Below are 27,697 nucleotides of genomic sequence, written 5' to 3'. Positions count from 1 at the left end.
ATGGGGGGTGGGGGAGGGATGGAGACCACAATAAAGTGGCTTTGGGGATTATACCTCACAAGTCCTGGGTGTTCAACAGATAAGTTACACACCTAATACAATCTGCCGTTAGCACTGCTTGCCCCTGCCAGCCTCTACTTCGAGGCTGGAAAGTGAAATGCTCACCTGCCCAGCCTCCCTTGCGAAATCATGTGACACTGTCCTGGCCAAAGAGAGGCAGACCCTATAGAGGCCTTCTTCCCCACTAAAAAGACAAAGGTTCTCAACTGGGAGTGATGGCCCGGAACGTGGAAACAATGCTCAGAGAATGGCAGCTATTTTGTGACCATGAGGTCTGAGGATGGTGGAGCCAGAGTCCCTGCTCTGTCCCACCTCTGGCCCTTTGCCCTTTTAAGCCACCGCAGCACAGCTGTCTGGTCCTCGTTCTCGCCAATACGGATGAGGAGGGCTGACCTAGAGAGGCTGTGGAGGGACAGGGGAGAATGTGGGGACACTTAGGAGGTAGAACTGATAAGACTTGGTGTCTGATTGGATATGAAAGGAGGGTATCAGGGATGAAGAGTGTCTTTCCCAAAACAAGGAATAGTGGAGTCGGAACTGGGGCCCCTGGGGGGCTCAGTCGGTTGAGCATCTGACTCTTGGTTTCAGCTCAGGTCATGATCCCCGGGGTGGTGGGATCAAGCCCCGAGTCGGGCTCTGTGCTCAATGCAGAGTCTGCTTGAGATTCTCTCTCTCTCCCTCTCCCTCTGCCCCTTCCCCCCACCTTGCCCCAGCCAACTGCAAGAAAGCCTCTGACAAAGATCAGGGCTCTGCCTCAGCTTGGGTTCCCCCAGAAAGAGACCTTAAGGCAAGGATTCAAGGACGAGAGGTGTATTTGTGAGATAACCCCAGAAAATAGCAGCAGGGGTGTTAAAAGTGAAAGGAGGGAGGCAGTGACTAGGGTGTGGTCATTGGGCAAGTGGCCCCATGAGCAGCGGGAGGTCCGCCCTGCTGTGGGGTGCTGGGAGCCAGCAGGAACGGCAGCCCCAGAGCTGCCCCCTGAAGGGGCAAGGGAACCACCAACACTCATCAGTCATGAGATAGCGGCTGCTGCTGGGGGCTGATTCTCCCCACTTCCTGCAGCCACGCCTGCTGAGGGGCCCCTGGAAAGCTCCAGGGCAAAGAGAGCCAGGAGCTGCCCGAGAAGGCAGCTGGTGAGCACTTTAGTAGAGTCAAGAAATGCAAGGCACCCCAGCCTCTACTCCCAGCTACCTGAGAGGATGGAAACCGAGTCTGTGTCAAAGCCACAGACTTTTCGACCTCCCCTCTAGGTCTAACCAAGGAGGGAAAAGCCGAAGTGGAGAGAGTGTGGAGGGGCAGGATGCTGGGAGCCCCACAGCCAGCAAAGGGGGTGAGGGTGGTCAGAGGACAGTGAGCACATCTGCATGGGGTCCTCTGAGGAACCCGCACATGGGCCCCTTTGCTCTCAACCTTCCCCACCCCCCTCCCAGGGCAGGTCCCTGGGGCTGCAGATCCGGCTGAACTGGAGAGAGAGGAGAGCATTAAGTGGCACATGGAACAGAGGTTCTTAGCAGCAAATAACCAAAGAGCTTTAGGACCTGCCTGTGGTGCTATCAGGGGAAGGGGGTGGGTCACATTATGTCCCCACCTGGTTGACAAGGTCGGTGCATCCATATGACGACCAGACACAGAGCCAGGGGCTTCTCACAGGTAAACTCACGTACTCCTCCTTGCCACCTTCCAAGGAAGGTATCACTGTCCCCACAGCACAGCTGAGAGCCGTGAGGCCTAGAGAAGTAACATAGTTGGCTCGGGGTCATATAGCTAATACGTGGCAGGGTCTAAACTCAAACCCAGGCGGCTCTGTCCGACTTGCAGATTAATTTTGGATGCCTTGGTCATCGACTGGTAGGTGGATAGACAAATTATGGTACACACATACAAGAGAATACTACTCAATAATAAAAATACATATACTGATATATCAGAACACGGGTGAATCTCAAAAACATAGTAAGTGAAAATAAACCACACACAAAAGACTACATTCTATCGAATTCCATTTATACATGCTCGATAAAAGGCAAAACACGGTGATAGAGAGCAGATCCATGGTGGCCAGGGCCCCAGAAATGAGGGAGGCAAGAGGGCACGAGGAAATTGGGGGGGAGGGGGGAATGATAGAAGTGTTCTGTATCATTACTGAATGCATTTGTCCAAACTTAAAATTGCCCGCTTGAAATAGTCAAACACATTGTATATAAATTATACCCCGATAAAGCTGATAAAATGTTGGACCACCTTGAGTTGAATGCAGTGGAATATGATGGTGAAGATGGGTCTGGAGCCCAGAAGAAGCACCTGGGCTGCAGAGAGATGTGGGGGTCATCGGGATGTCCATGATAGACACTCAGAGAGTGGAGGAGGTTACCTAGGAAGAGTGGACAGGGCGAGGAGGGCCATAGAGGGAGGGTGCAACCCTGCAGAGCCTCAAGAGGTAGGGACAAGCTCAAGAAGGAGATTGCGAAGAACTATCAGAGCCAGGGGAAGGGAAATCAGGAACGGTGTCCAAGAAGTGAGCAGACAGCCATTGTATAAGTCTTGACTTCTCCCTGGCTGCGGTGGCCCTGGCAACCAGGGTTGCAGACTAGAAGGAAGAAAAAGCCAGTGGAGGAAGCGAGGAAGATCAGGTAGGGAGGGAGCAGAGTCCTCCCTGGTGTTTCATAGTAGAGGAAAGTTCAACTCACCTCCTCCCTCTCCCCCTGCCCACTGTGTTCACCCAGTGTTATCCCTGATTCCTCAGACACAGAAACCCAGAACACTCCACCCCATGAGGACTCAAGACCTCCCCCGAAGCTGTTAGCAGAACCAAGGAGACTCTGTCCATGCTAAGGCATGGGCTGGAAGGGAGGGCAGAAACAGAAGGGGGAAATCAAAGGAAAGGTGGCAGAGCGGCCGAAGAAGAGAGGACACGGAGAGAATCTAGAGTAAATATCTGGCTACAAGGAGCCTTAGAGGTGAATTCTATCCAACATCGCCCTACCTGTAAAGCTGAGCAACTGAGACCATGGAGATCTGTCTGTGCAGCTCAAGAGCATCAAGCGTCCAGCCTCCCAACCCTGAGCTACTAAAGTGTTTGCATGAACCAGGAGAACACAGATTTAGGGAACCTGAAGCTTATTCAGAGAGCCCTCTCATGGAAACACGGCCCGCTGTGAACGCAAAATTGGGTGAAAAAGTAGAAGGGGTCTGTGCAGGGGAGGGACCCTGAAGCTTCAGCTTTACTGGCTTGTAGAGCAATTCCTCCTCTGACCACAGCGAAGGTGCAGGGGAAAGCATTTCTTACCTGGGCCAGCAGCACCCTCTGGTGGACACATGGAGGAAAGCCTCAAGGAGTCCAGAACCTGTCTGACACGGCACCTGCCCAGCACAAAGCCAGGCGGGTCAATTTGGCCATCAGCTTCCTCCACGTTCCTCATCAGCTTGTAGCCCCACCCTCTAACCCCAGAGCTGTATCATCATCATCAGAGGCTCAGAGATCAGCATCTGGATATACAGTTACTTGTACTTTGATCTGAAGCAAGGAACTACCCTTCTGAGCTTCGGTTTCTTTTCCCATAACTAAGATGCATCTAAATAAGGTTGTCGGGGCGCCTGGGTGGCTCGGTCGTTAAGCGTCTGCCTTCGGCTCAGGTCATGATCCCAGGGTCCTGGGATCCATCGGACTCCCTGCTCGGCGGGAGGCCTGCTTCTCCTACTCTCACTCCCCCTGCTTGTGTTCCCTCTCTCGCTGTGGTCTCTGTCAAATAAATAAATAAAATCTAAATAAATAAATAAATAAATAAGATTGTCTACTTCGGAGGGTGGTTCTAAGAATTCAGTAAGATGAGTCACATGTAAGTGCTGCCTGATACAAAGGGCATTTTGATCCGTAAATTATGTTTTAAGGAAAATGTACTGATATGGGCATACTTTTTTGCCTCTCAACCAACACTTCTGAAGAAATCTCCTGTACTATGCACCCAAGAAAACCCGCCCAAGGCCCCAGTGACACTGCATAGGATAGAGATGGTGTGTGTCCACCTCATGCATCACTCTGCAGACCCCAGAAGGGGGGGTGACTCTTCTCCAGAGGTCCCCTGCCCCCCAGCATGTCCCTGTCTCTCAGGCCATCACAAGCTTTAGAAAAAACCCACCACGTGGGGCGCCTGGGTGGCTCAGTCGGTTAAGCAGTTAAGCGGCCTGCCTTCAGCTCGGGTCATGATCCCGGGGTCCGGGATCGAGCCCTGTGTCAGGCTCCCTGCTCAGGGGGGAGCCTGCTTCTCCTTCCCCTCCACCACTCCCCACTGCTTGTTCTCTCTCTCTATGTCAAATAAATAAAATCCTTATTAAAAAAAAAAAAAACACACCACGTGAACAGAAGCCTGGAAGTCCCCTACACAATGTGAGATGGATGGGGCTAAGGGAGCATTTTCTTTTCTTTTTTTTTTTTTTAAAGATTTTATTTATTTATTTGACAGAGAGACACAGCGAGAGAGGGAACACAAGCAGGGGGAGTGGGAGAGGGAGAAGCAGGCTTCCCACGGAGCAGGGAGCCCGATGCGGGGCTCGATCCCAGGACCTGGAATCATGACCTGAGCCGAAGGCAGACGCTTAACGACTGAGCCACCCAGGCGCCCCGGGAGCATTTTCTTTTTTGGCATATTGTGACATAATTTCAGATTGAGAAAAAAAGTTGCAAGAATGTAGCACAAAGAATTCTCACGTGCCCTTCCCTCAAATTCCCTACACGTGCACTGTATCACACAGTCCTTCTCTGTCTCTCCGTCCCTCCCTCTTGATAGATGGGTGTCTGTGCTGTCTCCAAACCATCTGGAGAAAGTTGCAGGCGTCATACTCCTTTGCCCCCAAGTCTTCAGGGCGTGTTTCTCAGCAAGGACATTCTCTTACACAACCACAGCCCAATTGTCAATATCAGGCAATTAACATAAAAGCAATACTATCATCTACTGCAGGAACCTCATTCAGATGTCACCCACTGTCCCAATAATGTCACTCATGCAAAAGAAAATCCAGGATCATGATTGTGCTCGGTTGTAACGTCTTTTTAGTCTGTTAACCTGCAACAGTTCTTCAGCTGTGTGTGTGTGTGTGTATGCACATATCCATACATGCATGCTTCATGACATTTTTTAAGACTATTTTCTAAAGCAGATTTAGGTTTACAACAAAACTGAGAAGGAGGTTTCCCTCATATCCCCTGGCACGGACATTTTTTAACAATACAGGCCAGTCATATTGTGGAATGTCCTTCGTTTTGAGTTTGTCTGATGTTTGCTCACAATTAGATTCGGGTTAAGCATCTTCGGTAAGAACATCAAAAATTTATCGTGCCATCAATTTATCATGTGACCTTGGATATATCACTTAACCTTTCCGAATGTCACTCTCTTCATCTGAGAAACCAACAGGATGAGACCAGCCAGGTACCAAAAGGAGTTCTTTTTTTTTTTTTTTTTTAAGATTTTATTTATTTATTTGAGAGAGAGAGTGAGAGAGAGAAAGAGCACAAGAGGGGGGAGCGGGAGAGGGAGAAGCAGACTCCCCGCCGAGCAGGGAGCCCGATGTGGGACTCGATCCCGGGACTCCAGGATCATGACCTGAGCCGAAGGCAGTCGCTTAACCAACTGAGCCACCCAGGCGCCCCCCAAAAGGAGTTCTTATGGGAATAAGATGTGTATCTCGAACTACCAAGTGGACTAACTGGTCTATGAACGTGATCTTCAGTTTCCCAGTTAGCGGGGGAATGGGCAAATACGTACACCATGCTGATTTCTCTTATGCTGGACTTGACCAGGAAATTGCAGCTTTGAGAATGTTTTGGAAGACTGAAATTCAAGAGGCATTTAAGGTTATTTCAGGTCTGGGTGAGAGGGGCAACATTGTTTCTATCACCTAGGATCAACCTTGATCAGCCGTCTCATGGATAAGAGGAATGGAGCAGAGGGAGAGAGATGGAAGCTCCCAAATCAGGCAGAACAGACCTCAGGAAGCCAAGGGTAGGAAAAATACAGAAATCCACTCAACCACTTTGGAAAGCAACTTGACAATCTCTGGCAAAGGTAAATATATGTCCTAGGATATAGCATTTCCATTCCCGGGAGTCTCCTCAAGGAAATTCTCACACAATTGCCCAAGGGACTTGAACAAGATTATTGTGCTACTGCTTCTAATAATCATTTAAATGGATACGATGTAAATGCCAATAGTAACAACAATGAATCAATCAAATCTGGCAGACTGCAAAAACAGAATAGTATACAGCTGCAAAAATTAATTACCTGGACATACCTGCACCAACGTAGACTGAGAGCAAAGATAATTGTGTGCGTGTGCGTTTTATAGCTTGATCTCTGATCGAGGTATTTTATGCCTTCTTTTCTTTTTCCTGATCATTCCAACTAGGGATTCATCAACTGTATTGGTCTTCTCAAAGGACAACCTTTTTAAAATAAGCCCTTTATTAATTGTATTTTTTATTAACATATAATGTATTATTTGTTTCAGGGGTAAAGGTCTGTGATTCGTCAGTCTTACACAATTCACAGCGCTCACCATAGCACATACCCTCCCCAGTGTCCATCACCCAGCACCCCCATCCCTCCCACCCCCCACCACTCCAGCAACCCTCAGTTTGTTTCCTGAGATTAAGAGTCTCTTATGGTTTGTCTCCTCTCTGGTTTCGTCTTGTTTCATTTTTCCCTCCCTTCCCCTCTGATCCTCTGCCTTGTTTCTCAAATTCCACATATCAGTGAGATCATATGATGATTGTCTTTCTCTGATTGACTTATTTCACCTAGCATAATACCCGCTAGTTCCATCCATGTATTGCAAATGATAAGATTTCAGGGCACCTGGGTGGCTCAGTTGGTTGGGCGACTGCCTTCGGCTCGGGTCATGATCCTGGAGTCCCTGGATCAAGTCCCGCATCGGGCTCCCTGCTCGGCGGGGAGTCTGCTTCTCCCTCTGACCCTCCCCCCCTCATGTGCTCTCTCTCATTCTCTCTCTCTCAAATGAATAAATAAAATCTTTTTTTTTTTTTAATGAGGAAGTGCCCAGGGCATGGTCAGTTTTATTAATTTTTCTAATAACATTTTATTGAGTGAGTCGAAATGAAGAACAGACCATCTCTGCCATACAAGAGATGTAGTATATTTGTGGATAGACATGGAGTTTAATGTATCATGAAAAGCATGAATAAATAAAATCTTTTTTTAAAAAAAAAAGGACTTCATTTTTTATGGTTGCATAATATTCCATTGTGTGTGTGTGTGTGTATACACATATATATGTGTGTATATATATATATATACACATATATATGTGTGTATATATATATATATATATATATATATATATATATATATATACCACATCTTCTTTATCCATTCATCTGTTGATGGACATCTAGGCTCTTTCCATAGTTTGGCTATTGTGGACATTGTTGCTATAAACATTGGGGTGCATGTGCCCCTTTGGATCACTACATTTGTATCTTTGGGGTAAATACCCAGTAGTGAATTGCTGGGTCATAGGGTAGCTCTATTTTCAATTTTTTGAGGAACCTCCATACTGTTTTCCAGAGTGGCTGCACCAGCTTGCATTCCCACCAACAGTGTAGGAGGGTTCCCCTTTCTCTGCATCCTCGCCAACATCTGTCGTTTCCTGACTTGTTAATTTTAGCCATTCTGACTGGTGTGAGGTGGTATCTCATTAAGGTTTTGATTTGGATTTCCCTGATGCTGAGTGATGTTGAGCACTTTTTCATATGTCTGTTGACCATTTGGGTGTCTTCTTTGCAGAAATGTCTGTTCATGTCTTCTGCCCATAAAATAAGCCTTTTATTTGCAATAATTTTTGACTTAGACAACTTGCACAGACAGAAGCAAAAGTTCTCATACACCACTCACATTGTTTTGGTTTTCCCTAATGTTATTATTTCACATGACTGTTGTAAATCCGTGAAGTCCAAGAAACCCATGTTGGTACATTACTGTGAACTAAACTGTAGACTTTGGGATTTACCCATTTTCTATCACTGACCTTTTCTGTTCCAAGGTCCAGGCCAGGATGCCACTTTGCATTGAGTTGTGTTAGTCTCCTCTGATCTGTGACAGTTTATCAGTCTTCTTGTTTCTCATGACCTTGACAGTCTTGAGGAGCATGTCCCTCAATTTAGGGTATATCTGTGTATTTTCTCATGATTAGGCCAAGATTGTGGGTTTGGGGAAGAATGCCACAAAGGTGAAATGTCCTTCTTAGCTCATGGTATTTGAGAAGCCTCCTGCCCCCAACTCCCCCCAACTCCCCACCCCACCCGACCCCCCAACCAAATGCCAAGTTCCCAGACATCAGCCAAGGGCCAAACTCATTTGTAGACTTTTCTAGGGATAGTAGCCTTGGGCCCACAGAGGTAAGCCCTGTGTGCACATAATGGTTTTTTTCCTATGGATGCTTTTTTTTTTAAGATTTTATTTATTTATTTGAGAGAGGGAGACAGCATGAGCGGGGAGAGTGACAGAGGCAGAGGGAGAAGCAGGCTCCCCGCTGAGCAGGGAGCCCGATACAGGACTTGATCCCAGGACCCTGAGATCATGATCTAAGCCGAAGTCAGACGCTTAACCAACTAAGCTACCCAGGTGCCCCTCTATGGATGCTTTTAAGGTTTTTCCTCTATCCCTGGTTTTAAGCAAGTAGATTATGATGTGCACTGATGTCCTTTTCTTTATGTTTGTGTGTTTGGAAATTCAGAAAATTTTCTCTCATTATTTTTTCTAATATATATATATATATATAATAAAATATGGATTTTTTTAATCCACTCTCTCCTCTTTCAGAGACTCAAATCACACTTCTATTAAGCTTACAGTTTTCAGTGAACTACTGATACTCTTCGTTTTGGGGCATCTTTTTTCTCCGTGCTTCATTTTGGATTGTTCATCTCATTCTATCTTCAAAGTTCATTCACCTTCCCTTCTTGAGTGTCTAATTGGTCATCAACCCCATCTCTCACGTTTTTCATCCCAGATGTTATAGATTTCACTTCTAGAAATTCTGAGTCTTTTTTTTTTTTACATTTTTGACACCTTTAGGTCAGTATAACTGACATGTTTTAAGATTTTATATATTTATTTATTTGAGAGAGCGAGAATGAGAGAGAGAGAGAGAGCACATGAGAGGGGGGAGGGTCAGAGGGAGAAGCAGAGTCCCTGCTGAGCAGGGAGCCCGATGTGGGACTTGATCCCGGGACTCCAGGATCATGACCTGAGCCGAAGGCAGTTACTTAACCAACTGAGCCACCCAGGCGCCCCTAAATGACATGTTTTAAACTGTTCCAAGGTCCAGGCCAGGATGCCTGGGTGTGATATTTGGGGCACCCTCTCCCACTCCCCCTGCTTGTGTTTCTGCTCTCGCTATCTCACTCTCTGTCACATAAATAAATAAAAATCTTAAAAAATAAAATAAAATAAAGTGTGATATTTGATGGTGTTTTGACATAGGTAAACACCAGTGAAACAATCACCACTGTCGAGAGAATGAAATACTACCCATTGTGTTGGTGGACCACAGTGGAATCAAACTAGAAATCAAGAACAGAAAGATAACAGAAGAATGTCCACATGCTTGAAAACTCAGCAACACACTTCTAAATAATCCTTTAGTTAAAGAGGAAGTTTCAAAGAAATGCACAAAAGCACTGAACTGAATGCAAATACAATATATCAAAATTCACGGGACAGCAGCTAAGCAGGGCTAAGAAGGACACTGACAGCACTAAATGTATACATCAGAAAGAAAGATATGTCTAAAATCAGTCCTTGAAACTTCCGCCTCAAGGACCTAGAAAAAGAAGAGAAATTCAAACCCAAAGGCAGCAGAAAGAAGGAAACGATAAAGAGCAGAAATCAGTGAAATTGAAAACAGAAAAACAATGGAGGAAATCAGTGAAACAAAGATCAATAAAACTGACACAGGGAGAGAGAAAACACAAATTGCCAGGATCAGGAATGAAACGGGATATCACTACAGACCCTGCAGACACCAAAAGAATAAGAAAATATTAAGAACAACTCTACATACGTTAGCAAGTTTATGACTCTTTCTTTTATTTGACAGATTAAAAAATTACATATATTTAAGGTATACAACATGATGTTTTGATATATGTATACATTGTGAAACAATGAACACAATCAAACTAATTAACACATCCATCACCTCCCATAGTCATTGTGTATGTGTGTCTGTGTGTGTTCCTATACTTGAGATCTACTCTCTCAGCAAATTTCAAGTACACCATACACTGTTACTAACTATAGTCATCATTCCTTACACTAGGTCTCCAGAACTTAGCCATCTTTTCACTGGAAATTTGTACCCTTTGATCAATATCCCTCCTTTTTCCTTGCCCCACCTCTAGCCTCTGCTAACCACACTCTAATAATACTATAAGTTTGAGGAGTTTGGGTTTGGGGGAGAGAGGACTGGTTTTTTGGTTTAGTGGGGTTTTGGGGGGTTTTTTTTGGTTCCACATATAAATCTTTCTGGCTTATTTCACTTCACATAATGTCCTGATATATATATCTATATACACGTTTCGTTTATCTATTCATCTGTCAACAGACACTAAGGTTGTTTCCATATCTTGGCTATAGTGAATAATACTGCAGTGGACATGAAAATGCATGTATCTCTTTGAGATGGTGACTGTGACTTGATTTCTTTTGGGTATATACCCAGAAGTGGGATTTCTGGATCATATGGTAGTTCTATTTTTAATTTTTTGAGGAACCTCCACATTGTTTTCCACAGTGGCTGTACCAGTTTATATTCACACCAACAGTGCACAAGGGGTTTCTTCTCCACATCCTCCCATCACTGGTTATCTTTTGACTTTCGATGATAGCCATCTCTAACGGGTGTAAGGTGATCTCTCGTTGTGGTTTTGATTCGCATTTCCCTGGTGATTAGTAACACCGAGCATGTTTTCATGCTTCTGTTGGCCATCCGTGGGTCTTCTTTGGAAAAACATCTATCGAGGTCCTTTGCCCATTTTTTAAGTGGCTTATCTGTTCTTATGCTATTGACCTGAATGAATTCTTTATATATTTCAGACATTAAACCCTTACCCAATATATGATTTGCAGGGGTACCTGGGTGGCTCAGTCAGTTAAGTGTCGGACTCTTGATTTCGGCACAGGTCATGATCTCAGGGTTGTGAGCCCAGGCCCCACACTGGGCTTTGTGCTGGGTGTGGAGCCTGTTTAAAATTCTTTTCCTCATCGGGCGCCTGGGTGGTTCAGTTGGTTAAGCGACTGCCTTCGGCTCAGGTCATGATCCTGAAGTCCCGGGATCGAGTCCCGCATCAGGCTCCCTGCTCGGCAGGGGGTCTGCTTCTCCCTCTGACCCTCCTCCCTCTCATGCTCTCTCTCTATCTCATTCTCGCTCTCAAATAAATAAATAAAATCTTTAAAAAAAAAAAAAAGATTCTTTTCCTCATCCTCTGCCCTTCACCCTCCAAAATACATGTATGTGTGTGTTTATGATTTCCATTTATCTTCTCCCATTCCATAGGGTACCTTTTCATTTTGTTAACTGTTTGCTCTGCTGTGCAGAAACTTTTTAGTTTGGAGTCCTACTTGTTTATTTTTGCTTTTGGTGCCTTTGCCCGTAGTGTCATATACCCAAAAATCCTTGCCAAGACCAATGTCAAGGAGCTCTCCCCCTGTATTTTCCTCTGACAGTTTTATAGCTTCAAGTCTTCCAGTTAAGACTTTAATGTATTTTGGGGCGCCCGGGTGGCTCAGTCGGTTAAGCGTCTGCCTTTGGCTCAGGTCATGATCCCAGGGTCCTGGGATCGAGCCCCGCATCGCTTCTCCCTCTCCCACTCCCCCTGCTTGTGTTCCTGCTCTCGCTGTGTCTCTCTGTCAAATAAATAAATAAAATCTTTATATTTTGAGTTGATTTTTGTATAAGATAAAGGAAGGACACGTTGTTTAGGTCCTGAAATCTACATTCTTCTCCCCACCTTTCAGTGTCTTCTTAATTTGTTTGCTTTGTTTTGTTTTGTTTTAAGATTTTATTTATTCGAGGGCGCCTGGGTGGCTCAGTTGGTTAAGCGACTGCCTTCGGCTCAGGTCATGATCCTGGAGTCCCTGGATCGAGTCCCGCATCGGGCTCCCTGCTCGGCAGGAAGCCTGCTTCTGCCTCTGACCCTCCCCCCTCTCATGTGCTCTCTCTCATTCTCTCTGTCTCAAATAAATAAATAAAATCTTTAAAAAAAAAAATTAAAAAAAAAAGATTTTATTTATTCGAGAGGGAGACAGAGAGAGCAGGAGCAGAGGGAGGGGCAGAGGGAAAGGGAGAAGCAGACCCCCAGCTGAGCACAGAGCCTGACCGCAGGGCTTGATCCCAGGACCCCAAGATCATGACCTGAACCAAAGGCAGATACCTAACCTATTGAGCTACCCGGGTGCCCCTGTTTGGGGGGATTTTATTTACTTAGTGGGAGGATCTGCCCAGAACCTGGTGACTTCCTGAACCCCTTTTATACCTTTCATGTCTCTGCTTAACATGCTTAATCTTTGTTCTCTCCTCTTGAACATATGGAATATAGTTATGATTACTGTTTTAATGTCCTTGTCTACTAATTCTATCATTTGTGTCTTTTATGGGTCTGTTTATATTGATTGATTTTTCTCCTTGTTATGGGTCATAGTTCATTACTTGTTTGCATGCCTGGTGATTTTTACCGACTGCCGGAGATTGTGAATTTTAGCCGAGATTGTGAATTTTAGCGTGGCATGCACTGGATATTTTGTATTCCTATAGATAGTCCCAGGGTTTGCTCTGTGATACAATTAAGTTACTTGAAAACAGTTTGATCCTCCTAAGGTTTGTTTTGAAGTTTTGTTAGGTGGGATCAGAGCAGCCTTTATTCTGGGCTACCTTTCCCCCACAACTGAGTGCTCTGCAAGACATCCCATGAATTACAAGGTTTTTCCACTTTGGTTGATGAGAACCTGAACTATCCCCAGCCCTGCATGAACTATAGGAATCGCCCTCTCTGATCCTTTTGAGTTCTTTCCTTGGCTTTAGGTAGTTTCTTCACATACATGCACTGATCCGTCCTCAGCAGAAGACGGGCCCGCCCTCAAGGGGGGCTTCCTATGGCGCTCCGGAACTCTTTCTGGGCCGGGCTCTCCTCATTCATACTCTGCCCGAGAATCCGTCACCCTGACCTCTCCAAACTCCCAGTTCCATCTCCACAGCTCAGGGAGACCACAGGTGCCATCTGGGTTACCCTTCCCTACGCTGAAGTCTGGACACTTCAGGCGGTAAACCGAGGCAATCATAGGACTCACTTTGTTTGTCCCCCCACATCTCAGGGATTGTTGTCCTGTGCTGCCTGATATTCAAGGTCTGAAAACCCTTGTCTCTTATATTTTGGTCTGAATCTTTTTGTCGATTGTTTCGGGCAGCAAGAGAAATTTGGTCCCTGTCATTCCAATTTGGCTAGAAGCAAAGTCTCCCAAATGTGGTACGTTGAGTGAAAAACACAAATTGCTACCCAGATGGTTCTATACTACTTAGCTTTATGAAACAATGATGGTATAGTGCGATACAACGTAACACCATATATTATTCGTGCATAATAGTAACTAACACATACAGCACCTTCCAGGTACCAGGCACTGCTGTGTAAGGGCTTCACTTTCCTTATTTCCATTTTGAGAAGATAGACATTAGGGCCCAGAGATGTCTAGAACTTGCTCAAGATCACACAGCTAGAAAGTAATGGGGTTAGACTTTAACCGAATAAGTCCGGCTCCTGAATTAATGCCCTGAACCATTAATTAGGCTACTCTCACTTCCCATGCATATACGTGATCAGAACATGGACAGGAAGGACACGCACCAATTTCAATTCCTCTGAGAAAAGAGGGAAAGGAGTGAGCTATTGGTACTGGAGGCGGAGATGCGATTCAAACTGTATTTATGTTTTCTTTCCTAAAAAAATTTTAAATTAAATAAAATTTAGAACAAGCCAATATAAGTAGAATAGGGGCACCTGGATGGTGGTCAGTTAAGCATCTGCCTTCCACTCAAGTCATGGTCTTGGGGTCCTGGGATCGAGCTCCATGGTGTGAATCCCTGCTCAGCGGGGAGTCTGCTTCTCCCTCCCCCTTGCTCTTTCGCTCTGGCTCTCTCTCTCTCAAATAAATAAATAAAATCTTTAAAAATTTATATAAACAATCTTTAAAAATTTATATATATATAATGTTAACATTTGTTTCATCCAGGAAGTGCGTACATGAATATTTGTACTTTGAACTTATAAGTTTAAAATTATTTTCCTGCGGGGGTTAGGGGGGGAGGAAAGAAGAAACAGAGGGTCACTGCCATCAGCTAGAAATGTGCAGTGGGGGAGAGAGACAGACAGGTGGGGTGCTGGTCCCTGCCCTTTCAGATGAAGTACAAACTCTCCGGGTGGCCCCAACCTCCCCCAGCATTCCCACTGCTGACCCCACTGCTTGTCATTCTGAGGATATGATATGGCCCTGAGCCTCCCTGCCTCCTTTTTTTTTTTTTTAAAGGTTTTATTTTATTTGTTTGACATTGAGAGAGAGAGAGTGAGTGCACAAGCAAGGGGAGCAGCAGAGGGAGAGGGAGAAGCAGGCTCCCCACTGAGCAGGGAGCCCGATGCGGGGCTTGATCCCAGGACCCTGGGATCATGACCTGAGCCGAAGGCAGACGCTTAACCGACTGAGCCACCCAGGTGCCCCCTCCCTGCCTCCTTTTACCCGGTTTCTTCCACCAGGAATGCCTTCCCACCCTATCCCACCAACCATACCCCACAGACACAGACCAGCTCAAGGGGGTTCCTCTTTCTTGAAGCCTAGGGAGGGACTAGGGAGCCCAGAGGGACTCCAAAGGACAGAGAAGCCCCCAGCCAGCACACACCGAGGGGGAGGGGGGAATCCCTGGTTCGCACAGTAAAGCATGGAAGGGGCAGGAGACAGCCTGATCTAGCCCCAGGAAAGCTCAAGCTGTGGATTATGATTACCAGGCTGGAGTTACATGGCCATCCCTGAGGTCTGCACACTGACGTCTGGGCAGAAGATGAGCGAGGGTGTGGGCAAACCAAACCCAATGCTGCCACACCTTCTGTAACTCTCCCAAGCAGCTTTCACCTCTATTGCCCAGTCCCAGGAAAAATGGTCTGTCCCACTCTTCACTCAACAACATTTAATCAAAAGGATTCACTGAACACCTACCACGTGGTTGGAGGGACAAAGATCCTACACTTGAGGAACAGGGAAAGGACGTATGTCAAAGGATGACCGCAGTGCAGGGTGGGAAGTGCATGTAATCAGGTGCGTGGGAACACAGAGCATGATTGGAGAGGGGGCATCCAAGCTATGTCTTGAAGAATACATAGGAGCTTTCTGGGTGCCGAGATGGCAAAAGCAGTGGAGTGGGGGAGACACATTACACATAAGGACATGTGTGCACAATGGCATGGATGCACGACAGGGCACCACATGCTTAGGGAATCGGGAGAAGGTCAGTGTGGCTGGGGCAGGTATCAAGGGATGAGCCGAATCAAGGCTGCACACAAGATCGGGGCTACTCAGAAGCAGGAACAGAGCACCATTGCCTCATCACAGAGGATTTTTTTTAAGGTTTTATTTATTTATTTGACAGAGAGAGAGAGAGCATGAGCAGAGGCAGCGGCAGGCAGAGGGAGAGGGAGAAGCAGGCTCCCCACTGAGCAGGGAGCAAGACGCGGGACTCGATCCCAGGACCCTGAGATCATGACCTGAGCTGAAGGCAGACGCCTAACAACTGAGCCACCCAGGTGCCCCTCATCACAGAGGATTTACTATTTGTGGTCCCAGAAGAGATTCCTGTATCCTTTTGTGGATCAACTCTCACCCGGTTCCAACTTAATGGTTCTGCTGGGAACGGTCCATCACAACACGGAATGACCAGTGACCCCAAGCCAACCAGTCGTTCCTCCCTGAGATTCCTTCCCATGGAGCAGGTGTGGGGAAGCCCTCTTTCCTCTCTGGTCAGGAGACTGTAAGCACAGAAGCCTGGGCTACCTGCGGCCATGACTCCAGGCCCATGAGGACGGCCAACTTAAGAGAACAGAGCTAGGAGGGAGGGATCTGAATCCCTGGACCTGGAGGCCTAGACAGCCAGCCTCTCTCCGACTCTTAATGTTTTTTCACATGAGCCATAAACTTCCTGTTGCTTATGGTAGTTTTAATTAGGTCCCACCACTCCCAGCCAAAAGGGCCTTGTCATGTGCATATCCATTGGGCCTGACACCACAAAGCTGCTGCAAACACAGCTGCAGAGGGCAAAGCACAGGAAAACAATCCGAAGAAGAAAACATCCAAATCAAGCACAACTTGATGGCCCCCTGTTACTACCATGTGCTGGACAGCTTACTGGGGTCCAGCGGGCCAGAGACCAGCCCCAGGCCCAGGGAGCACCCAATCTTCACACATCTCAGACGCCATCACAGGACAAGATGTTCTTACTCACAAAGCCCACCGTGACCAGGCCCCTCCCCACCTGGGCTACCAAGCCATCCTCCTTTCTCCCTTTGCAAGTTGCAGAAACAAAAGAACCAGGGCAGGATACTCAGTCGAGAATATTTTTCCATCAGGGCTCAGAAGAAGGCCTTGCATCCATTCCAGAAGGCTTTGGCCTCCCAGCCCCCACCACCAGCCCACGTCTGACTGAGCCACCAGCCTCAGCCTCCAGTGTGCACCCCATCAGAGGAGCCTCCCTGATCACATTTTAATAAAAATCCCCACCTCCACTCCCTCCTGGTATCCCTTACCCTACCTGGCATTTTTCTCCACCTTTGATCACCACCTAACATGGCCCCTATTTATTTATTTTCTGCTCCCCACCCCAATTAGAATGTAAGCTCGGGGGGGGGGGGGGAGTGATGTCAAAGACTCTCAGTTTTGTTCATTGTTCTCTTCTGAACATCCAGGACAGTGCCTGACCCATGTCATGTTTCCAATCAGTATTTGTTAAATGAATGAACATACACACAGTGATACAAGACTGGAGGAAGGGAACAGACTAAGGAGCAATGTACTTCAGGTCTTCAGGAGGTTAAGATGGGCAATAACTTGATATGCCTCAGGTGGGATAAAGGAAGGGACTGGACAAACAGGACCCTGAGGCAGGCAGGTCCACGCTAGTGGTAGAGCTGGGTGGACACCTTCCCTACCTAACACTCCTTTACCCATCTGACAATAACCCCTGATTTTCCTTGAGTTTATCCTGCTTTGGGGGGTGAGCCTGTGACCTGATTTAGCCCATCAGCATGCCCCACACCTTTGCTCATACTGATTGCTGATCCAATTCAGGCAATGAGAGTCTCCCAAAACAAATTGGTAAAAGAAACTTCCTGTCCGGGGACACTGGTAGTTGGAAGGATGGTCAAGCCCGGAGGTGGAATCATCACCTGGAACCTGAGAATAAAGCCAACTCAGAGGAAAGCACCTCTGTTGAGAGATTTGAGTCCCTCCCTGGATCCGGCCACGCCCACAGGAACATTTCAGTAATGTCAGCCAATAAATTCTCCTTTTCCAGTGAGCTATTCTGAATTGGGATTATGTCATTCCCAACTGAAAACATCCTGACCAATACTGAAGAACAGGGGGGAAATATGTTCTCACGGCTCTTCAATACCTCACAGGGAAGCCTAATGTCAGGCAAGGTGTCCCAGAAGAGCAATCCCATACCTTTTGGTGAAACGTATTGACTATACTTCTGGTGAGCAGGATGGGACCATGGTGGTCATTTTATTTACTGTTCGCAGTTACATTTTGGGAATAAATTCAACAACTTTGAGTGTTTCTTTTAGCATCTCAGCATCTCACAACCATAAAAGCAGATTAAACAGAATCCAATATTCCACTCAGCGCAGAGGGAGAGAAAGAGCACTCCATCTTGGTGAAAAGAGCACTGAATCAAGAGTCCAATAATCTGGTTTCTAATCCTTATCCGATCACTATCTAGCAGTGTGTTCTGAGTCAAATCATCTGCTTCTCTTGGTCTCGATTTCTAAGTCTGCAAAATGAGCAGCGTTACTACATCCCCTTAAAGCACCCATCCAATTCTGGACTGGAAAGCCCTCTAAAATAGGGATTCCTAATCTTTGATAGGATCTAAACCCCAGAAAAACACACAGTTGCACTAAAGCATAATTTTGCACAGAGTTTCATGGGGTTCACAATGCTAGAAACCAATCTAGATCTCCAACCTCTCCATTCTACAGTAACGAAGGCACTAGCTTCTTCTTGAATTCCTTTGGTAATGGGGAGCTCACTACCTTACAAGGTAGCCAAACACGACTGAACTGCTCTAGAAAAATGAGTTTGTCTTCATATGGAACCAAGAGCTTCAAACAGTAATTTCTACCTATGAGTCCAAATTCTCCAGAGCAAATCAGAAAAACCCCTCTTTCTCCTGTGTGTGGCATCCCTTCGTTTGTCTGAGGACTGTTTCCACCTTTTAAATGCAAATAATTTGTGAGGAGAAATGCAGAGGATTCACCATGCAAATTATGTTATAGTGCCTTGTTAGAAAAATATGTCCTTCCACCTCATCCGAAATATGCCAACCACCCAAACATAGATGCCAAATTCCAAATAAGCACCGATGGTATTAATCTGCATGATCCAGGTTTCGCAGAAAGAGCATTTATGTACAAAAACATCTCCAAGGAAATGGCATAGTCTTGAGGAAAGAGCACTTCATTAAGAATCAGAAGACTTGGAGTAGTATCTGCCTTCTCCAACTACCCGTGTACGGTTGTGCAAGTCACCTAACCTCTCTGAGCCTGTTTCTCATCTGTAAAATGTGATCAAACCTACCTCACAGGGATGCAGCGAGGATTAAATGATATAATGTTCATAAGCTTCCAGCCCAAGCCTGGCCCCACCGCAAATTCTCAATCAACTCCAGTTCCCGGGCTCAGCAAGCAGCGCGCGTCTTTCGATGCGCTCGGCGCTCTGTCAGGAGCGGGATTCCCCTTCCCCGAGCCGGAGCCTGCGCTCTGGGCTCGACTGAGGCTCCCTGGCCGCTCGCGCTTTTCTCTCCTTCTCCAAGATGGCGGCGGTCGGCGGCGCTGAGGCGGGATCCGGGCGAGCCGAGTGAAGGTAGCGGCGAGCGGAGCCCCCACGAGGCCGGCCTGGGCCCCCTCCCCGAGGCGGCAGCGGCCCCGCCCCGCCGCCACCCGCCGCTTGGGCCCGCGACACCGCCGCGGGGGCGCGTCAGGCCCGGTGCGGCCTAGCCCAGAGGCCGAGCCGGGGACTGGAGTAGCGGCCGCAGTCCGCCCCCGAGAAGGGGCTGGAGCGGGCCGCCGAAGGAAGGCGGGCGGGAGCTGTTCAAATGGGGAAGGCGGGAAAGCTGCGGGGCCGGGAGGGGGCGTGCGGCCGCCCCGGGGGCCTGCGGGCCGGGGCCGCCCCTCCCCCTGCCGGGGCCGTCTCCGCCCTCGGGGGCGCCGGGAGGCCGCCGGGGACGCGGGGACCGGGTCGGGGCCGCGCTGCGGCTCGGGACCCGGGGTGCGGGGTCTCCGGGCTGTCAAGGCGAAAGCGCCCCGGGGTCGGGGCGGCGGGAGGGCAGGGCCCTCGGCCGGCGGGAGAGGATGCGAGGAGCGTTCTTCTTGTCCTCTTCACAGAGCTTTGTTGAACTAGCTGTTGCTGCAGAACGGCCGGGGGAGACTCCCATTGGTTTGCGTGGGGACCGCAAAAACGGTGGTCCTGGGGGCTCTCTGTGTAAATAACCCGGTGTTGTGTGGCCTTTTTGCGGGCGACCCAGTTGGAACGTGCCTTCGTAGTGCGATCTCCTCCGTGCAGGCCCGTTTTCCCCCACGGCTATTACTTGTAGATTCACTTTATATCGTGCACCATCTCCCCCTCTCTCTGCCGGTTAAGCAGGTGGCTGATTATATTCCCTTATAGCAGAACAAATAAAAAACTCAAAGGAGAGCTTGTTGATTGGACAAAGCTTGTCAAAATTTGTACTGGTGGTTTTTTGGAAATGTGTGTTGTCAGCCGATCTGTGCGGTGGTCGTGGTTCCGTGTAGCTGCCATGCAGTGATAGGATTCAATCCCCATCCCAGGCTGCCGGGATCTCTGCAGTTTCCAGAGCTGGCAGGGGCTGTGAGTGCTGCTTAGGTAGGTTCTGGAGAAGGGAGTGGCAGGAATTCGGAGTATCTGTGTTCTGAGATTGGAGGCGATCCCTACAAAAATGACAACGACAGCACCTGCGCTATCCCAGAAGTAAACAACAACAGCAACAATTTAAAAACTGCCAGCAGCTGGATGTGCACCTTCCTTCTTTTTCCTCCACGGAGAGGCGATTTCAGTTCATGGAGGGAGTGCTGGAAGAGAACGCGGACTCTTGAACAAGGCTCTCATCCCGGACTAGACCCGGAATTCAGGATTTTGCTTACTGCTCGGATCAGGGGGATTAATTTGTTCTTTTTCAACACTCATGGAATGAAGAAGCTTGTTAACGATTGCTGGGGCTCAGATTACTTCAAACAAATCACCTTCTGAAACTTTTTTTTTTTCCCAATAATTATCATTTGGACCTGCAAGATAAAAAAATACTATACCTGATGATTTTTGCTTTTTCATTCATCACTTTGGTAATCCCGAAAGCTGTGCCTGAACAAAATGTGGACACTTCTCTACACGTGGAACAGCAGCTCCACTTCCCCTTTTTCATATCCTGAAGAGTCCCAGAAGAGCCATTTAACATTTTGCACATTGCATAAGTACGCATTTTTTGTGATGGCATGTATCTGGCCTCCGTACGCAACATTAAATAATGAACTTTCACTATGTTGTCATTTCTTAGCACACTGAGAGGAACATAATTGTAAAACTATCCCTGCCTCTTGAAGTTGACAACATTGAATTCGATGGAATTCAGGAGAATGGGATTTAACACCTGTTTTACTATTGCCAACATTTAATGTAATTATGGCCTCTGCTTTCTAATGTGAAAATCAAACCTAATATTTTTTTACTTTCGTTAATCCTACAATCTGCTGCCTAACCCTGAACTCTGAGTTTATCATGGATAATATGCAAGACCTGGAAGGAATATCAATGGGTCATCTGATCCTATATAAATGTTGTCCTAACTCTACCTTTCTTCCACACTGTTGCTTGAGACTTCTTTATCCGGTTTCATCTTTCCTTTATGAGTCAGCAACCAAAACTAACCCCTGAGCTGCAATAATATCTTGATTTTTAAAGAACCTAAAAATTCAAGGTCCATCAGTCTGCCCAGGCTGTGAGTGGCATAGTCCATTGTGTTTAATTTTATTTTTTAAACTCTTGACTGTTCATTCAGTTCTTTAGCGAATCGGCCCTGCCTTCAGGCCCCACTCAGTTTTTTTCTCTACAGGTTATTTAATCCTGTAATTTATAAAATGCTTTTCAGTGTTTTTATGAAAATTTAAACAGCAGCAGGCCTAATTTCAATACATAGTGCTCACACCAGCACGTGTTTTCTGTGTTGCCTGTGCCTCTGAAGATCAACTGATTTCCTGTTCCCTTTCACAACTTTTTAAATCCACTGGTTGTTTTTCAAAGCAGTCAGTTACGAGACCATGAACATTTTTTTCATAGTTCAGAAGTCAAATCATGGTTTTCTTTCTCTTACTGTCTCCGGAGGTACTTATTCCCACTCTGTTAGATTGTTCAACTCTGTTTTATGTTAGTTTTGATGTTACTAAAAAGAAGGCTGGCCTGTAAGTCTCAGGGCCTGCCTTTGCTTCATTTAGAAGTGAATTTTCTTGTTGACAACAGATTGACGGCCATATTTATGACAATGAATGTTTAAGATTGTTTCCTTGTCAAACATTCTTAGCCAAAATTCATTTGGCATGAAAACATTTAACTTGAGGTCTCAAGTTGTATTTCTTGGCAACGGGACCTATATATTTTTTCTAATGAAGTCAGTATATTGTAGTGCTAGTGAGAGGGCATACAATTTTCAAATGAATGGACGTGATTCCCTATGACATTCCCCCTTCCTTCACTACTTTTGGAGTCAGCACCACTTGTGTGGAAAGAGGAGGGCAGTAATTTCTATTTGAGAAAGTTGAGAATGCTGGAGCATGAAAAACTGGCTACATGATGTACATTACTTCGTATTTCTACATGAGCTCTGACCTTATATCCCCTTCATTTCCTTTGAAAGCCCTGGGAGCAAGCAGTTCTTTGGTTTATCACTAAAATAATTGAATCCATTTGGTTTCTTTACTTCACTCTAGATTCTCTTAACTTTGGCCAAGTCCGTTCTTCCTTCTCCTCCTCAGGGCAGTGCAGAAATGCTTTTTTATGTTACTTTTCTTTACGTTCCTTGTAAATCATTCTTGGTAATGCTTTTTCTCTTTGTTCAACTTTGGCATGTCTGCGCATTGTATTTTATCTGACTTGTGCAGTTAGGTCTTTTTTCCTTTCATTTATTTTAAATGTAACTCTTAGGAGAGTTTCCCTTGTTAATCAGATTTTCTTTGACAAGAATTACATACTTCAGTATTACCCACACCCACCTGAAGGGACTGGCAATGTCTCACTGAAGAGCCCTTCAGCATTTCTAAATCCCCATATAGTGATGAAGGTAAAATAAAATGTAAATAAATAACCAATCCAGTCACCTTGTAAGCATTTCACTAACCGGATGAGAACATTTTCAATATATTTAGAATGTCATTCTTAAATTTCCTGCAAAGACTTCCTACAGGATTTGTGACATTGCCTGTCCTTAAAGTATTTGAAGAACTTTACCTTAGAGTACAATCTGTGGCTTGTCATTGTCAAAGTCAGTGACATAAACTTGGATGTCCAAAAAAATTTTTTAACAAATACAAAATAATATTTAGAACATTTAAATTACAGTAATTCTTCAAATCAGTGAAAATCTTAATAATCATAAAAACTCACCACCAATGGACAAATGATAATTCTTCCTTATTTTCACCTAGTCTTTAAGAAAGGCCTGATAGCCTTGAAAGCTGTCATGTGACCAATATAAGAAGTATCCTTGCTTTTACACTTCTGTGGTTTTGAGCAAATTCATATAAACAAAATGCATACCAAAAAATTACACTAAATCTCTTTAATATCCCTTTAATCTTATCATTTCTGTTTAAACTGCAATACAATAGATTTTAGCCTGTCACTGATCCACATGGTAGGATTTTATGGTCTGGAATGTTTGCTGTAATCTGTCTTCCTCTGCATCCTGCTTTATCTGTGCATTTTGTAACTGTGATTGAACGTATCCCTCTGACTTGATGTCAGTATTTACCATCTTAGTGTTGTCAGTCCTGTTGGCATTTCAGAAATTCTCATTAATTTTGAGATATTTTTTATTATATGGGGGTATTTTATATACTTCACCAAACCACAATTCTAACTCATAAATCAAATCAAATTAAGCCCAGCACACTTCCTGCAGTTTCAACCCCAGTATGTTTACAAACAGAATGAGGAGGTGACAAGACACTCCTTTATTTCTTGCTGCCCTTCCAGTCTGCCCTTGGATCACTACGCATTTCCATCTGGAAGGTTGCTTCTCCACAGTGATTTCGCATTACAGGAGGGTTTTCCTTCTTTGTTTCTCAGACCTGGTCCTGTAGACGGGAAGGAGCCTGGACACAGTGACACATTCACAAAGGCCCTGCAGGACCGCCATGGCTTATGATGACTCCGTGAAGAAAGAAGGTATGACCCCTTAATCTGAGAAGCATTCTAAAGGGGGTTTCCTCTTCAGTCCTTGCAGCCCATGGACATAGAGACCAGGACTGGCCATCACAGCCTGGACTCCCAAGTGATGGCCTAGAGCAGTATTATGACACTCAGCCTCCACATCATCCCCAGACTGGGCCCATGGAAGCGAAAACCAGGACAGGGTTCCAACATGAGAGTCTGAAATATAAGTCTTTGTAGTCTATTGGGGTGATCCCCTGCAGCACTCGTGGTCCTTGCCAGCTCCAGTGTGCAGGAGTCTGGGGATAGGAATCACATTTTGGACTCCCACAGAGCAGCACAGCATGTGAATCCTTATTCTTTTCAGCCTTACCTCTGCAAGTCTGTGTCCACCTGCCAAATCACAACTAAGAAACCATGTCTGAGGATGCACACTGGGCCTTTGCATAGCGTGGAAGCATTGTTTCTTCAGGTTTGGTTCTTGTATTTGCAGCCAGGTCATCAAGAAATACTCTTGTCCCCCTGGATCTAGCCCTATATTCCAATGGACTTATTGAAACATTATATTAACTTGGAAATGGAGGGACTGTTGCATTACATATGTGGTGATTTGGTTGTCACTTACTTGCCTTTCTCCTTCCCTTTCCCAAACGAACCTGGCTTTCAGATTGCTTTGATGGTGATCACAGCTCTGAGGATACAGGACTAGCCGCTGGCCGAAGCCAACGAGAAAAGAAACGTTCTTACAAAGATTTTTTAAGGGAAGAGGAAGAAATCGCTGCTCAGGTCAGAAACTCTTCCAAGAAGAAGTTAAAGGTAAATTCTAAACATGTGAATTAGGAAAGTTTTTAACTATCTCACGTCCTGTTTCCTAGTACTTGAAGAAAGAAGCGTATTTTTAAAACTTTAAAAAAATAAACATCGTTCGCTGTCTATTTTTAATATTTCCCGTGTTTTACTTTGTTTTCCAAAGCCAGAAATCAGAGAACAAAATTGGTTCCAAACTGCTTTTGCTTCATCATCTTATTCATTGGTCAATTCTTCTTCCTCTTCAATTCCAGGATAGTGAGCTTTATTTCTTGGGGACGGACACGCACAAGAAGAAGAGGAAGCACTCCTCTGATGATTACTACTATGGAGGTAAGGAGGGGAAAGGGCAGCAGGTGGGATGAACACATCACTGGTTCTTGGAGTCGGGGTAGGGGAAAGGGATCCAGATGTTGCTGACTCAGTGGCCTATTTAACAGGACAGTGGTTCTTGTTCTGAGTGCCGATAAACCAGTGTGAAGGAGGAGAGAGGTGGAGGGCTGGTATTTTGGAGGATTCAGCATAGAAGAACAGTCTTCATTTGTGATACACCAGGTACCAGGTTCCTTCTCCCCCCAATCATCCACTTATCTTCTGCCCATTGTTACCTAGCATCCCTTTTGCCATATGTAGTCCTGGGCCCTCTGGCCTGCACCTGTGGGTTACTTCTCAGTCCAGTGCATAGCCACTCACAAGACCAGTTTTTCTTAGCTCTCTTATGCGCATAGCTGATGAGACTAACCCTTTACTAGAATGGGCTTGTCCTGAACACAGAAGCAAATGACACTCTGTCTACAGCATAACCTAAATTGTAACTGCTCGTAATCCCACAACTTAGTCCATTCTTCTGGGTCTACCCTCTCTGGTTACTGTGAAGACTCAGTGAAGAGAAGCAACTTTAGTGGCAAGAACTGTGTCCAGGGTCAGGCAGCATTTACCGAGCCAAGAAGCACACGGGCGTCATCAGGAATCAGTGGAAGGGCCTCCCCTCAAATCATTTCTCTTAGCCTCTTCCTCATGTTAGTTGAGTGTTTTTTGGTGAGAGAGGAAACTTGTTGGAAGTTGGTTTGTCGTTTGGACATTACTTCTTTTGATTATTTCCAGACCTTTCGTCTTTGGAATCGTCACAGAAGAAAAAGAAAAAGTCCAGCCCGCAGTCTACTGATACAGCCATGGACCTGTTGAAAGCCATCACTTCCCCGCTGGCAACAGGCTCCAAGTCCTCCAAAAAGATGGGGGAGAAATCCTCTAGTTCTTCAAGTCATTCAGAGAGTAAAAAGGAACACCACAGGAAGAAAGTAAGCGGAAGCAGTGGGGAGCTGTCCCTGGAGGATGGTGGTTCCCACAAATCAAAAAAAATGAAACCGCTCTATGTGAACACAGAGACACTGACCCTCCGTGAGCCCGATGGCTTAAAGATGAAACTGATTCTCTCACCAAAGGAGAAGGGAAGCAGCTCGGTTGATGAGGAGCCTTTTCAGTACCCCTCTCAGCAAGCGACTGTGAAAAAATCCTCTAAGAAATCAGCTCGGGATGAGCAAGGTGCTTTATTCCTAGGACACGAGTTACAGAGCTTTCTGAAAACAGCCCGGAAGAAGCACAAGTCCTCCTCAGACCCACATTCCTCTCCCGGCCCCGAAGCCTGTGGGGCGGATGGCTCCCAGTTCCCAGAATCCCACAGTGCTAACCTTGATCTTTCAGGACTTGAACCTATTCTAGTAGAATCGGACTCGTCCTCTGGTGGGGAGCTAGAGGCTGGGGAGTTAGTCATCGACGACTCTTACCGGGAAATCAAGAAGAAAAAGAAGTCCAAGAAGAGCAAAAAGAAGAAGGACAAGGAGAAGCATAAAGAGAAGCGGCATTCCAAGTCCAAGAGAAGTTCAGGCCTTGCAGCTACCGCCGTGGGAGAGGTCCCGGTGGCACCTGGCCCTCCTCCCAGCGTCCCCCACACTGGAGCCGCTGCCCCTCCCCAGCCACTGCCCGGCCTCCACACAGATGGGCATAGTGAAAAAAAAAAGAAAAAAGAGGAGAAAGATAGAGAAAGAGACAGAGGAGAAAAGGTAAACCATTTTTTTAAAGTGTGGTGGTAAGAGACGATAGTAGTAAGCAGACTTGGAATTAGGCAGCCGAGGTGAACGGCGGGGAGCGTGGTGGAGGCCAATCTGATGGGATGACGGGAGGTAAAATATGGCCAGTGGCCAAGTCTCTCTGGTGCAAAAACAGGAGCAATCTTAATTTTTCCTTGGTTTTCTTAATAGAGTTGTTCTCCCATCGTGCCAAGTGTAGGCTTAGGGATACTGTTGAACTTGGAATTCACAGGATCCAAACCTGGTTTCTTTCACTGAGCAGCACTGTCTGCCTGGGGCAATTGAGAGAGACGAAGAGGTATTCTGAGTTCCTTCTGAGAAACAGATCTTCAAAATTAGGAAAATAATGACCAAGTTCATGGGATAAGCTAATGGCTTTCCACTACCCTTCGTGGGCCACTTTCTGGTATTTTTAGTGTTAAATGTGTGTTCTTTCACTATGTGAGTGCTTACTGTTTGCTGGGTCCAGTGCTCCAGTGGGTGGAGAGAGGTGCAAAGCTGAGGAGGACATAGCTCCTGACCTTAGGGAGCATGCTGATTGCTGAGGAGGTAGGAGGGAGAAATCAGCCACCTTAGTTTAACTTCTTTTCCTGCAACTCGAGAAATCTTCTAGCAGTTTGTACTTTAGGGGCTGACGACTATGTCATTAAAGGTTTTCTGTAAAAAGCTTTTTTCCCCCCTGCTATCAAAGTAGTACATTAATTTTATAGAAATTTAGAAATTCAGAGTCATGGAAAGAAAAAGATCAAAAAGGTTAGTTTCACCACCTAAGGACAACCATTTTCTTCCCATGTTTAGAGTTCTGCAAAAGGAAATGTCAGATAAAGTCTGAAAGAGGCGCTACTAAGAAGGAGAAAGTCAAGTGTACTAAGAATTTGGGAATGGCGGTTTCACTTCAGTCTGTAATTGAGGTTCAAGTCATGTTTCCCACTACAAAGAGTGCCTTTTTTTTTTTTTAAGATTTATTTATTT

General features: G+C 46.0%; 1 protein-coding gene across 3 annotated transcripts in view; it reads left to right on the top strand.

Annotated features, from left to right (window-relative positions):
• Positions 1 to 19,163: 19,163 nt before the first annotated feature.
• The window catches only part of HMGXB4 (HMG-box containing 4), a 30,946-nt gene continuing 22,412 nt past the window's right edge, over positions 19,164 to 27,697 (top strand). Inside the window, exons 1-7 of one of the 3 annotated variants that reach the window (XM_064590659.1) lie at positions 19,216 to 19,256; positions 23,748 to 23,846; positions 24,199 to 24,303; positions 24,499 to 24,647; positions 24,893 to 24,971; positions 25,079 to 25,193; positions 25,743 to 26,698. In XM_064590659.1, the coding sequence (XP_064446729.1) occupies positions 25,811 to 26,698 (888 nt within the window). In that variant the 5' untranslated portion in view covers positions 19,216 to 19,256; positions 23,748 to 23,846; positions 24,199 to 24,303; ... (2 more) ...; positions 25,079 to 25,193; positions 25,743 to 25,810. Of the gene's footprint in view, positions 19,257 to 23,747; positions 23,847 to 24,198; positions 24,304 to 24,498; positions 24,648 to 24,892; positions 24,972 to 25,078; positions 25,194 to 25,742; positions 26,699 to 27,697 lie in introns of all 3 variants that reach the window. The other 2 variants (XM_045872636.3, XM_045872637.3) reach the window with 2 other exon arrangements.

The sequence above is a fragment of the Mirounga angustirostris genome, unplaced genomic scaffold (genome assembly GCF_029215605.1).
Source record: "Mirounga angustirostris isolate CCGP_5_RB_7025 unplaced genomic scaffold, mMirAng1.0.hap1 SCAF_5, whole genome shotgun sequence".
Classification (NCBI taxonomy): domain Eukaryota; kingdom Metazoa; phylum Chordata; class Mammalia; order Carnivora; family Phocidae; genus Mirounga; species Mirounga angustirostris.
The sequence above is the reverse complement of the archived record's forward strand: the minus strand, read 5'-3'. Positions and strand labels throughout refer to the sequence as shown.